Raw genomic sequence first — 14,318 nt, 5'->3', positions numbered from 1 at the left:
TAGGTCAGGTTGCACATGTTCATATTGCACATGTTTCAGTCATAAACAATCATAATTAATCAATCAATCAATCATGTTTCAGTCACAATCAATCAATCATGTTTCTGCCATAATCAGCCATAATCAATCAATCATAGTACGTCACAGTGCACACGTACAGCTCAGAGGCAGCGTCCCATCTCAGGTGAGCAGTCTGATGACTGTCAGGATGAAGGACCTCCAGTGATGCTCCATGCATGAGCATACAGAGAGGAACAGAGAGGTGGATAAAAGAGAAAAGTATGTGGATAAAAAGGGTGTGTGTGTGTGTGTGTGTGTGTGTGTGTGTGTGTGTAAATGTGGAGACAGGGATTTTGCGTCTTTCTCAAAAAAGCAGAAAGCCAGCACAGCTGAAAATTCCGCTCATGGCTTCCTATACGTTTCAGCTGACAATTGATGGAATATCAAAACAAACATGATAAAAACATTTTGATATGATTTATTACACTTACTGGTCTATTTTTATGGTGAAAATAGACAAATTGATGACATATTGTTTCAATACAGTAACTTTTTATTACAAGATGGATGGTATTTTTCATAGAATTTTGACATAGCGACCAGGTTTGTCACATGACTCTAACATCCTAGTATTATACCATAAAATTCTACAGTGGCTTGCCGTTATTTTTTGTTCCTCAAACATTTACGGTATTCAATTGTATTTATGAATAATGGTACATGACCATAAAAAACACCTGTATTTTTACAGCAAGTTGTTACAACGACTGTATTTTACCGTGAAATCTTACGGTGGCCTACCGTTGATGTCTGTTCTTGGTTTTGGCACCAAAAGAATCAACATTTACAGTATTTTACCATTTTTAGAATTAACGGTACCTTATTGCTAGAATTTGGCCGTATTTTTACAGTTATGTTTTACAGTGTATATGTAACAGATCCTTTCTAACAGGTATTTTTCCGGATAAAATGAAAATTGCTATGGTGGTTCCAATATATAAAAATGGTGACAAACACACCATATCAAACTATAGACCTGTGTCCTTGTTACTTCAGTTTTCTAAAATACTTGACTTGATAACTTTATTGAGAAACATGAGTTATTGAGTGACCATCAGTATGGGTTTAGGAACAATCGATTGACGTCATTGGCAGTGATGGATTTTGTGGAAAATACAGCAACAGCAGTAGATAAGAAACATTATGGTGTAGGTGTATTTATTGATTTACGCAAAGCATTTGACACAATTGATCATTTAATATTATTGCAGAAACTGGAATGTTATGGTATAAGACGTGTCACGCAACAATGGTTAGAAAGTTATTTAAGTAATAGGTTTCAATATGTAAAAGAATACTGCATCTAATCTTAGAAGAGTAACCTGTGGTGTTCTGCAAGGTTCAGTATTGGGACCTACGTTATTTATACTTTATTTAAATAATATTTGTACAGTATGCAATAAGTAGAAATTTGTTACATTTGCAGATGACACTAATTTATTTTGTTCAGGGAAGGATATAGAAGAATTATTGAAAACAGCAGAAAGGGAATTGATAATGCTAAAAAAGTAGTTTGATATCAATAAGTTGGATTAAAACTGAATATAAATAGTGTTTAAATTGAAAGAGTATATGAAAGAAAATTTTTGGGAGTGATTTTAGATTCCAGACTCAGTTGGAAGCCACATATAGAACATATCAAATGGAAATTAACTAAATCTGTTGCTATTCTGTACAAAACAAAGGATATGCTGAACAGAAAAAGGCCTGCATATATTGTATTGCTCACTTGTAATGCCATATATGTCTTACTGTGTTGAAGTTTGGGTAAATGTATATAAAACAAATGTAGACCCTATAATTAAACTCCAGAAAAGTGCCATTAGAATAATAAATAAAGCCTATTACTATGAGTCTACTAATCCATTATTCATAGCATCATGCACTTCAAAATTTTTAGATACTGTTTATTCAAGAACATTGGAAATACTTTTTCAAGTTAGGAATAAAAGTGTTCCTGTTGGTCTTCAACAACTGTTTAAATTAAGAGAAACACATTATAATTTAAGAGGGTTAAATATTTTTGAAACATTTAAAGTGAGAACTCATGTAAAATACAGATCTGTTTCAGTTTTGGGAGTTAAATTCTGGAATGGCCTCAGTGATGAGCTGTTGTGTAGCTCTCTGTTGAGTTAAAAAAAAAAAAAAAAAAAAGCCTTAAAGTGTAAATTAATTAAGGATTATAACTTAGAGTAAATTTTCTTTCATATTTCTTTCTGTTGTGATGGTACTCTGGGTTATCGTATGGATTGTACTGGACAGGCAAAAATGGACAGGCTTCAGCCTGTTCCCTTTTTTGGTCATTGATGTGGGAAATTTGTTGTGTGTAATGGATCAGTGTGGACAGGTATGATAATATTTTGTTGTAAATTCACACAAAGTGTATTGTTCTTTATAATGACCAAAAATAAACTATTCATTCATTCATTCAGATAAGTGTTTCATGAGACAAACAATGTAGTTAACCTGCAAACAGAAGTACGGAGGGTTTTTTTTTTCTTTGTATTCATTTGACATTTGTAGATGCCATGGAGAAAACATAGCATTTGGTGCCCTCTGGCTTAGAAGTACAAAAAGGCAAACTGACTGGTATAGGCCCATGCTGACATGACAGAAATGTAAAATGGATTAATAGAGCAGAAAACATCCAAAAAATTTAAAAGGATTCCTGGCCCCAGGTGTTTGTCTGGAGTATTATTCTCCAACTTGCAGGTCACGGGTGTTGTTGTTGCAAGATAACAATATTCAGTGCACTCCCAAAAATCAACAACCCTGATGCGCATGATGCTCACCTCCTGCCTGTGTAAGCTTGTAACACTGTAAAAACAGATACGCTGAAATGTCGTGTCAACAACGGTCACTTTGACCACATGAATAAAGATAAAGTGAGCAAACAGTCACAGTCATTGTGTCCTTTTATTTGAACTTTGAAACACCATTTCAACAATATGATGGAGAGATGCCACAAACCTCCACGGCTCTAAATATAACTTACCAAAATTCTATGGTAGCATTAGAAATATAGTGAGAATAAAAAAAAAAAAAAAAAAACACGCAAAAACCTGCAATGTATGTCTTATATGAAATACAGCGATACGAACTAAACCAGACATTTACTTCTGCTGGACAGGACTCCAACTGTTGACTCAAGCGTTGATGTCTTCATGTGTCCATGAAAACCATCTTCCTAATCTACTAATCTTCCTAAAAAGCAAAAAAAAAAAAAAAAAAAAAAAAAAAAAAGTCAGAAAGAAAGAAAGAAAAAGACAAACAGCATGTTTGAAAAAAAGAGAGGCAACCTATTTTTTGAGAAACAGAATTGTTGTCCCTTTTCTTTCTTTTTGCCAGATATCAAATAATAACATCAAACATAAAAAACAATTTTGCAAAAATCTTGCCATTTACTTTAACTAAGGCCTTAAAGTAAACTGGTCTGGAATTAATACATGATTTCCTTTTAATATGTTACCGTAAAAATGAAGTGTGAGACACAGAGCAAACAATGTGGATCTGATACTTAACACTGATATAACACTGGTATATTTGAGCAGAACAAGTCAGGTGGCCCTAACCTTCTAATGCATTGATGCACACCCTCCGTAGCCCAAAACAATCTATCCAATCAGTTTCCTCCGTGGCATATGTCTGGGTTGACCTGACATCCCACCTTATCGTGATATGGTTGTGTCAGCAGAAGGTTCTCTTTAAAAGGCTCCCTGTGGCTGCAGAGGATCACAACCCCATCAGCCATGAGAGTGGTTGTGCTCGCCCTGACTCTGGCCCTTGTGGGTGAGTACAATTTTTCCAGAGTGTGAAGATGTTTCACTCTTACACACACACCTTCGACTAGATCGTTCTTAAGACTGATTTTTAATATTCCATTTTTGGACACGTCTTCTAATGCTGCATTGAGAATGGTTTACTATTGATCATGAGCTTGAATCCAGATGTGATTTATCATAGTCCAAGCAAATATCTTGTACATGGGTGTCTGTTTTCACATGTAATTTTGAGGAAGTAGGAGTGTTTTTAAGATTCATTTTAGACATCAATTAAATTTCCAGCACATCTATTTGGATTTGAGAGTTTGATCATTGATATGCTAGATGATTAATTACTTTGTCACTTTCTTTCAGCTGGTCAGCATTTGAACCTTGGTAAGTGTAATACCGTAGTATAATTTTAAAGGATTGTTTCCCTTCAAGAAATGTATGATATAGTCACTAGTAACTGATGCAAAAATGTACAAAATTTACCAGCTGAAACTTAGTGAAAATGACTCCAGATAACATGAAGAATTTTGTAAAAAATTACTTAAATTACCTAAATGACATATGTAGTCTGAGGTGTCATGAGTAATAACTGTTTTCACAGCTCCTGACTTTGCTGCCAGTAAGACCTATGTGTACAGGTATGAGGCCCTGCTCATGAGCGGCCTGCCTGAGGAGGGTTTGGCAAGGGCTGGTGTAAAAGTTAGCAGTAAAGTCCTCATCAGCTACTCTGCTCACAACACCTTACTGCTTAAGGTAAAGTTGTAACTTCACCTTTAATCAACACTCAACATTTCTAAATTCAAGCTACCCTGCATTTAACACTGTTGTTTTTGCACTATAGCTTGTGGAACCTGAGCTCTACGAATACAATGGTATTTGGCCGAAGGACCATTTCATCCCAGCCACGAGGTTGACTTCAGCTTTGGCCTCTCAGCTCATGACTCCCATCAAGTTTGAGTATGCCAATGGTATTGTGGGAAAGATGTTTGCCCCTGAAGGAATGACACCCATGGTTCTGAATATCTATAGAGGAATCCTGAATGTCCTTCAGCTCAACATCAAGAAGACACATAATGTTTATGAGCTACAGGAGGTTCGCCGGAATCCTTCAAAAGCCATTACAAATCCATAACAGAAAGTAGGAGCTGCCTTGTAAGCTTTCTTCTGTCTCCTAGGCCGGGGCTCAGGGTGTGTGCAAGACTCTCTATGCCATCACTGAAGATGATAAGGCCGACCGCCTCCTTCTGACAAAGACCAAGGATCTGAACCACTGCCAAGAGAGGGTCATTAAAGACATCGGTTTAGCTTACACCGAGAAATGTGCCAAGTGCCAGCAGGTAAAATGATCTCATCAAAATCATTTTGTGTCACAAAAATGTACACAAAAGTACACAAGCTTCATGATAGAGCAATGACTGCATGTGACCTATCTTCACAGGATGCAAAGAACCTAAGAGGAGCTGCAGCATACAACTACATCATGAAACAAGTTGGTACTGGTGTTCTGATCCTGGAGGCAGCTGTTAATGAACTGATTCAGTTCTCTCCATTCAGTGAGATGAACGGTGCTACTCAGGTGGAGACCAAGTATGTTGATACTGTAGATATTCACAGGGAAACAAGAGCAGTGTTCACATTTCACAAAAACACTGCCTAACAGTTTGTTCCATTATATTTAAGGCAATCCTTGGTGTTCCTTGAGATTCAAAAGGTTCCAATTCTACCCATCGAAACAGAGTACCATCACCGTGGATCCCTTCAGTACGAGTTTGGCTCTGAGATTCTTCAGACACCTATTCAGCTCATTAAGATTAACAACGCACCTGCACAGGTATCATTTCAGGGTATTTTATAAGTATAGATCAATAGTCATATTTGGAAAATTGCTAATCATGGTTAATATTCAGCAACTTGGACTTCATTTGTTCTCAGATTGTGGAGATTCTGAATCATCTGGTTACCTACAATGTGGAGAAGGTCCATGAAGATGCCCCTCTTAAGTTTGTGGAACTTATTCAGCTCCTTCGTGTGGCCCACTTTGAGGATATTGAGATGATCTGGAATCAGAACAAGGCCAAACCTGCTTTCAGGTGATTTTCAATGTGTGAGCATTTGAGAAAGACTAAAAAATGTTTCCTTTACATTTACATAACTGCCTGCTAATTTCTTAGGCACTGGATATTGGATGCCATTCCTGCCATTGGAACTTCAGTCACTCTGAGATTCATCAAGGAGAAGCTGTTGGTTAATGAACTCACTCTTGCTGAAGCAACACAGGCTCTGGTGGCATCTATGCACATGGTGACAGCTGACCCTGAGGCCATCAAGATTGTTGAGGTAAGGAAATCTTACTGCCAGCATGTTAATTGCCAGTTATGATATTAGAAGTATAATACAATTTCACCGTTTGTACTGTTCTAGGCTCTGGCATTAAACCAGAGAATTGTGGAAAACCCCATTCTGCGTGAAATTGTCTTGCTTGGCTACGGTACCATGGTTGCCAAATACTGTGCTGAGAAGGTTACCTGCCCTGCTGAACTTCTGAAGGTGAAATGATCATTTTTAATTGTTCTACCTTCTTCTGCACATTTTTGGATGAGACAGAAAATCTCAATGGCTAATTTCTACCCACAGCCTATCCACAATCTCATGACTGAGGCCGTTGTTAAGCGCGAGACTGAGGACATCATCCTGCTTCTGAAGGTTTTGGGCAATGCTGGCCATCATATTAGTCTTAAACCCATCACAAAGGTCCTGCCCATATATGGCACTGCAGCTGCATCTCTGCCTATGAGAGTCCATGCTCACGCCATCCTGGCCATGAGGAACATTGCAAAGAGGGAGCCTAAATTGGTCTGTGAATTTTTGTTACTAAAGGATATTATATCTATACTAATACTGACAGAGCATTTCACATTAACTTTATCATCTCTTGCAACTTAGATCCAAGAAATGGCTATTCAACTCTACATGGACAAGGCTCTTCACCCAGAGCTCCGTATGCTTGCTTGCATCGTGCTATTTGAGACAAGGCCTCCAATCGGCCTCGTGACTACCCTTGCCAACATTCTGAAGACAGAGGAGAACCTGCAGGTGGCCAGCTTCACTTACTCCCACATGAAGTCCCTGACCAGGAGTACTGCACCTATCCATGCTTCAGTGTAAGGCCACTCTCTGAAACCTATAAACACTACGTACATCGTGATGCAGTCGTCATTCACTCATTATCTTTTCATTGCAGAGCTGCTGCTTGCAACGTGGCTGTTAAAATCTTGAGCCCCAAACTGGACAGACTGAGCTATCGTTACAGCAAAGCCATCCACATGGATATCTATAACAGTAAGCGTAATACATGGAGTTAAGTTTTCTTGAGTTTGATATTTACCATGGCATCAACTAACTGTACTGCATTAAACTCCTTGTAAGATCCTTTGATGTTTGGTGCTGCTGCAAGCGCTTTCTACATCAATGACGCTGCCACCATCTTGCCCAGATCTATTGTAGCTAAAGCGAGTGCCTACCTTGCTGGGGCTGCTGCTGATATCCTTGAGGTAAAAACAATTTAACTATGTACTTTCTAAATTATTCACAAATTAATAATCAAAAGATTTGATTATCTTAATATGATTGACTTTCCATAGGTGGGAGTAAGAACTGAGGGACTTCAGGAGGCTCTTTTGAAAAATCCTGCTGTTAATGAGAATGTTGACAGAATCACCAAGATGAGGCGTGTCCTTAAAGCAGTAAGTAATGACACATCACTAACTCACAGTTACAGGGAGGAAGTATCGAGAGATTTATCGGGAGGTCAAAATACAATGAGTATTGAATACAGGTGTAGTAAATAACAGGCACACATTTCTGATAAGATGGATTATATGATATCTTCTTTTTTCCACAGCTGTCCGAGTGGAGATCATTGCCTACCAGTGAGCCTCTGGCATCTGCATATATCAAATTCTTTGGACAAGAAATTGCCTTTGCCAACATTGACAAAGACATGATTGAACATGCCATTGCGGTATGATTCAAATTATAATCTCTCAACCTCAAAACTGAAAAAAGATGTCTCTGGTTTTGTGAGACATGACAGCTATTAAATTAAATTAGATCCTTTCCTTTCAGCTTTTCACTGGACCCTCTGCTCAAGCATATGGCAGAGAAGCTCTGAAGACTCTGTTGTCTGGTGCTTCTTTCCATTATACTAAGCCTGTGTTGCTTACTGAGGTACGCCGTATCTTGCCCACTGCCGCTGGTGTGCCAATGGAGCTAAGTCTTTACACTACTGCTGTGGCTGGTGCATCAGTTGAAAGTAAGTGGTTACAAACTACAGAAGATCCAGAATCAATGTTATTTTTCAGCCAATATGTAAAGAGTTTTGATGATCCCTTTGTCTAGGTATTATGACTTTCTGCAAAACAATGCAACAGTTTAACTGGCTCCAATAAAATTAGCACTGTTGGTATATCAGTGTTAATGGTGTGTGTTGTAGGCTAATGTTAGTAAGTTCTATATTGACAGACACTATGAAGAAGTGAGCTGCCTCAACTTGTTCAACTTCTAGTTTTACTTAGTTTTACGCTCAGATCTAAATCCACTGCTTCCTGTCTTTAAGATAAATTTTAATAGCTGAGGATGCTATCACTTTAGTGACAGGCCATCGGAAACCCACTTACCAGGACACTGGTGCCCTTAGTTTTAGCCCTATTTTTAATCTAGCTTCCAGCATGTGCTGGGTTAAATATGTTATGCCAGAAAGTGACATGCTTTTGCTTGCTTTTCTTCAGTCAAGGCAACCACTGTGCCAGCTCTGCCAGAAAACTTCCATGTTGCTCACCTCCTGAAAACAGACATGAAGGTTGAGACTGAGATCAGGCCAAGGTAGGTATGACATCCAGCACTAAAATTGTGCTAAGCTACAAACAGAATATATATCTACCTATAATGAAATCTATTAACTTAACCTAACATGTCCTCTTCCTCCAGTGTTGCCATGAATACATTTGCTGTGATGGGAGTAAATACTGCTCTGCTCCAGGCTGCTGTGCTGGCAAGAGGCAAAGTCAACTCTGTTTTGCCAGCTAAAGTAGTAGCAAGACTTGACATCACTGAGGGTAACTTCAAGATCGAGGCACTGCCAGTTTCTGCACCTGAGCACCTTGCAAATGTGCAGTAAGTAACCCTGTGTACACGCCAAACATTTAAATTTCTTCTGGTATTTTCAAAAACAGCATTCTAACATTTTCATTCCTTCAACAGTGTTGAAACTCTTGCGATCTCAAGAAATATTGAGAATCTTGAGGCTGCAAGAATCACACCCATCATCCCTGCTAAAATCTACGAGCCTATCTCAAGGGAGACCCTCACATCTAAGATGATCTCCTCCGCTGCTGCTAGTTGGGTGAGTTTTTTAACATTGTTAAATTTGTGAAAGTAGTTTATACATTCACCATATAACTTATCTCTTTTGTTCTTTTCTAGTCAAAATCCAGTGAGATTTACTCTGATGTGACATCTAACATGAAGCCAATTATTAAGACCAAACTAACCCACTTTCTGAAGAAGTATTGTGCCAAAAGTACTACTGTTGGATTCAAGAGCTGTGTCAAGGTTTCCTCTGAGAATGCTGCCTTCATCAGGAACATTGCTCTGTACAAACTGCTTGGAAAGCACTCTGTTACTGTTTCCATGAAACAAGGCAAGTATTGAGAATACACTTTGCAATGCATTATGTAGACATAGTGTACATAAAGGATAATATTACAATAAAATGCATGTTTTCAGTTGAAGGTGAAATAATTGAGAAACTGGAGATGGAGGTTCAGGTTGGACCAAAGGCTGCAGAGAAGATCATCAAACAGATCAACCTGAGTGAAGAGGAAGTTATTGAGGGAAAGCCTGTCTTGTTCAAACTTAAGAGAATCTTGGTTCCTGGTCTGAAGAATGGCACCAGATCTTCCTCCAGCTCCAGCAGCTCTCGTTACAGCAGCTCCCGCTCTAGCCTTCGCTCTAGGTCCTCTTCTGCCTCCTCCAGCTCCTCATCTCGTGTCAACAGCAAGATTATTGATGCAGCTGCCCCAGCCAGCAGACTTCATAGCAGCAGCAGCAGCCGTAGCAGCAGCAGCAGCAGACTTAGCTCCAGTAGATCAGTGAGCAGCTCCTCTAGGTCCAGATCCAGCTCCATGTCTAGCCTCAGTTCTTCCAGCTCCAGCTCTTCCAGTGCACATGTCTCAAGGGTAATGCTTCAAGATGATTACATGGCTTTTTATAAAAGAATATGTTCAGTTTCTTCATATCATAATGTTAATGGGTGGAATTTGACATAAAAATTATGTTCCAAACAGACTGTGGTTTACCACCACAAGTTCCAGAAGAACCACAAGAAGCAGGTAGGTTTCTAGGATGTTTTGTACAATGACAAAACATTATACAATTTGAGGTGGTTTCTCATGTTGGTCTTTGATTTTCATACACATTTTTGTAGATTATCACTTCTCAAGCCACCTCAGCAGGCAGGATGTCCAGGAGTAGAAGCAGTGCTTCAAGCTTTGAGGCTATTTACAAACAGGTGAAGCTTGATCATCCTGGTAGAAAAAAAATCTATGCAATTAATCTTCTTGCTTACATGGTTTGTAGATTTATAACAGTTAACACCACCTGTTTCCACAGAACAAATTCCTGGGCAATGATGTTGCTCCTACTTTTGCAATCATCTTCCGTGCTGTCAGAGCTGACCACAAGATGCAAGGATACCAAATCACTGCCTACTTGGACAAGCCCACCGCCAGGGTGCAGTTTATTATCGCTGCTTTGGCTGAGGCTGACAACTGGAAGTTCTGTGCCGACGGAGCTTTGCTCAGCAAGCACAAAGTTACAGTAAGAGCCCTTTCTTCTCGTATCACAGCATAACGTAAATATGGATATGGCACCCTTAAAAGTCAACTGCCTTATTACCACATTTATTTCAATAGGCCAAGTTTGCTTGGGGAGCAGAGTGCAAGCAATACAGCACCTTGATCACAGCTGAGACTGGTCTGGTTGGTCCAAGTCCTGCAGCCCGCTTGAGATTTGCTTGGGAAAACCTACCTTCTGCCCTGAAATACTATGCAAAGATGTATGGAGACTTACACATACGATCTGGAGCATATTCACGCATAATAAAGACTGTAGAAAATTGCTGATGTTGAGCTGAAATTTCTTTTACAGTGCATATGAGTACCTTCCTGCTTCCTTCCTGGCTGGCATGATAGAAGGAAAGGACACCAACAGCGAGAAGCAGCTTTCACTAACAGTGGTGGCAACATCTGACAGGACCCTTGACTTCATCTTTAAATCACCAAGGGTATGTATGATCAGATTTTGTTTGTTTGAGGACAAATGAAGCTGTGTTTGTTTTAATTTGGAAACATTTTCTCTAATTACTGCAAATTACTCTGGTTACAGCGGACCATCTACAAACTGGCTTTGCGTCTTCCAATTGCCCTGCCACTTGATGAAGCCACAGGCCTTACCCCCTTTGAAGACAACCTTTTAGACAAATTCCACTACTTGTTTACCAAGGCTAATGCTGGTAACACTAATGGTTGACCTAATTATTTAAAACAGAATACTTTTGGCAATTATTTTTGATTAAATGCCAAGGATTAATGCAAATAAGCCATTATTTGTTTTTGTATTCTTCCTTCTCAGCTGAATGTAGCTTTGTCAAAGACACATTGACCACATTCAACAACAGGAGATACCAGAATCAGATGCCCTTGTCTTGCTACCAAGTTCTGGCTCAGGATTGCACCCAGGAACTCAAATTCATGGTGCTGCTGAAGAAGGATCTCATCGAACAGAACCACATCAATGTGAAAATTGAAAACATGTGAGTGTTCATTTAACAAAAAAAATAAATAAATAAAAAAATAAGAAGAATAAAACATACAGTAAATATTTATGTTGCCATACCAAAATGTGACATTTAAATTTTTGCATTTTTAGTGATATTGACCTGTACCCAAAGAACACAGAGGTTACAGTGAAGGTTAATGGAATGGAAATACCCATCAACAACCTCCCATACCAGCATCCTACAGGTTTCTACAAAGTTTCATTCCACCTTGACACCTTATACTGCAAACTGTACATTGACACGTAATTTACCATATCAAATATACAATGTACATTATAGCATTGACAACATTTTTATTTTTCTTCACCACGGCAACAGCTGAGTGTATGATTAATACTTTACACTTTGCCCTGAGGGAATTTTGTTCAAGTACTTTGTGATAAAACTGACCTGAATAAATAACCAAAACAACTACTTTTTATTCCAGCTAAAATCCAGATCAGACCAAAGGGTGAAGGTATCTCTGTCTATGCTCCAAGCCATGGTCTTCACGAGGTCTACTTTGATAGGAACTCATGGAAGGTAAAAGAAAGAAAATGAATCATGGCCAATTTCAAAATATGAAAATTACTGCTCTTCAGACAAAAGTATTGTGACCAAAGGCCAAACCTTGTAGCTGTACTAAAATCAACATAGATGATCAGCAATTAAATCCTTTAAACCTTGATTCCCTGGAAACATCAAGTTTAAGTCACTTGACCGTTGAAATGTTAGATTCCCTCTAAAGATTATAATTGAACTTTTGGTAATTTGATAGATAGATTCAATACATTCTGATGTCCCATTTGGTCTTGCCATTCAGGTTAAGGTTGTAGACTGGATGAAGGGCCAGACCTGTGGACTGTGTGGAAGGGCTGATGGGGAAGTCAGACAGGAGTACCACACCCCCAATGGACGCCTGACTAAGAACGCAGTCAGCTATGCTCATTCCTGGGTTCTTCCAGCAGAGAGCTGCCGTGACACCTCTGGTAAGCTTTTACCTTGTTGCAGCATCATTTTGAAAGCAATAATCTGTAGCATTTTTTGATCAGTAAATGTCCTTTCGGCAATCTTTAGTGCATCTTGACATAGCAAAGTAGGTATACATCTTCAGCCAAAAGGAAGTAATGTGATTTTACGTTTCCACCAGTAGAACAGTAGTTTGTTTTAAGTAAACAAGAAGAACTGGGCAGTTAGAATGAACAGCAATAGCCTCCATGGCTGAACAACAAAAGACAAGAAATCCAAACTTGGACCACCTGTTTGATTGACATGTGATTCCCGTGAAGTGCAGTGTAAAAAATGATTGCTTAGCACCAAAGTTCAACCTTTAAAGCAAAGAATACACCATGATCATCAGCATATGAGTATATACCCATACATAGTCTCTCAAACATCTGATGACACACTAGGTACTTTTCCATACCTGTCCATTGCAGAATGCCGTGTGAGACAAGAGTCTGTGCTACTGGAGAAGCAGATGACCATCCATGGTCAGGAGTCTAAATGCTACTCTGTTGAGCCTGTGCTCCGCTGCTTGTCCGGTTGCTTCCCAGTGAAGACCACCCCTGTCACTGTTGGCTTCCACTGCCTGCCAGTCGGTGAGTCTGCAACACATGACAGCATCACAATAAGACAGACCTTTAAAATGTAGAGGAAGAACCACATTTCCCAATCCAATTGCTTTGCTCTCCTCACTGCTGCAGATTCCACCATGACTCTTCCTGAGAGTCTGCCCGGCATCTATGACAAGAGTGTTGACCTGAGAGAAACAACAGAGGCCCACCTTGCCTGCAGCTGCACTGCTCAGTGTGCTTAATACCATTGTCTTCTGTCACAATGATTTGTATTATTTTATATGTCAGATCTGAATTCTGAAATATTATGTTTTAAATGTAATTTAAATAAATTCAAAGCAGCATCCTGAAGTGTGTCTGGGAGTTATTTCAGTCTTGGTATATACTGGGGCAATGCACATCAAATGACACTCTAAAACCTGTGGAACATTCTTAGCTTTGTGTGCATAACTGGATTTAAGATCACAACATATATGTTAAGGATACAATTACTGGGCTCACAAATCATACTTACAGCCTGCATTCCTGTACTTTAACACATAACACACATCGATCTTTTAGCTGGTAGCTGTACAGGTATGAATTACTAGAGCATGACAACAACTGTGAAGTGTAGTATATCTTTCATTAATGTAGGCACTGGTGGCTGCTGGTTGCATATTATTTCTCACAAACCATTACAACAACAATTTGTCTCTGTTATGGGCATTGTTTTGTGTTTAAAGCAACAGAAAAATAGACACAAATGCACATGTTCAGATCTTTGGTCTAAAAAATTCTCCTTGCGATTGTAGCCGAAGAACTGTTTGAGCAGGACATTACTTTCAATGGATCATTAATAATAGGGGCACTGCAAAAGTCCTTTTTAAAATTATGTCTATCCCGGAGCCCCATGGGCGTCTTAATTTTGGGGGAGCAGATTTAGAACTGAAGTACTGTGCATGGAAGGAGCAGCTACAGGGACTGTTGGTGTGCTTGTCTAACAGAGCCACAGAAAGTGAGCATTTTACTGGGAGCACTGACTGGGTTAGC

At 39.1% G+C, this 14,318-nt stretch overlaps 1 protein-coding gene across 9 annotated transcripts; it reads left to right on the top strand.

The window, feature by feature from the left end:
• Positions 1-3,809: 3,809 nt before the first annotated feature.
• On the top strand, positions 3,810-13,528 carry LOC115357643 (vitellogenin-like). Of its 9 annotated transcripts, none has more exons than XM_030049225.1 (35): positions 3,810-3,849; positions 4,197-4,217; positions 4,435-4,586; positions 4,675-4,926; positions 5,009-5,170; positions 5,272-5,420; positions 5,514-5,664; positions 5,766-5,923; positions 6,005-6,170; positions 6,255-6,380; positions 6,468-6,686; positions 6,777-6,994; positions 7,075-7,172; positions 7,260-7,384; positions 7,475-7,576; positions 7,735-7,854; positions 7,959-8,145; positions 8,621-8,714; positions 8,820-9,005; positions 9,093-9,234; positions 9,315-9,531; positions 9,618-9,812; positions 9,915-10,082; positions 10,176-10,226; positions 10,334-10,401; positions 10,503-10,709; positions 10,805-10,947; positions 11,040-11,175; positions 11,277-11,403; positions 11,523-11,703; positions 11,820-11,914; positions 12,158-12,252; positions 12,533-12,698; positions 13,149-13,314; positions 13,441-13,528. In XM_030049225.1, exons 1-35 carry the CDS (start codon positions 3,810-3,812, stop codon positions 13,526-13,528), a joined length of 4,971 nt encoding a protein of 1,656 aa, XP_029905085.1. The 9 variants fall into 9 exon arrangements, with proteins under 9 accessions (XP_029905085.1, XP_029905086.1, XP_029905083.1 ...); XM_030049226.1 differs by having other exon boundaries at positions 9,618-9,846; positions 9,988-10,069; positions 10,178-10,222; ... (1 more) ...; positions 13,149-13,310; positions 13,416-13,528; XM_030049223.1 differs by having other exon boundaries at positions 9,618-9,846; positions 9,943-10,069; positions 10,178-10,222; ... (1 more) ...; positions 13,149-13,310; positions 13,416-13,528.
• Positions 13,529-14,318: the final 790 nt, after the last annotated feature.

Source organism: Myripristis murdjan, chromosome 4 (assembly GCF_902150065.1).
Source record: "Myripristis murdjan chromosome 4, fMyrMur1.1, whole genome shotgun sequence".
In the NCBI taxonomy this organism is placed as follows: Eukaryota; Metazoa; Chordata; class Actinopteri; order Holocentriformes; family Holocentridae; genus Myripristis; species Myripristis murdjan.
The sequence above is the reverse complement of the archived record's forward strand: the minus strand, read 5'-3'. Positions and strand labels throughout refer to the sequence as shown.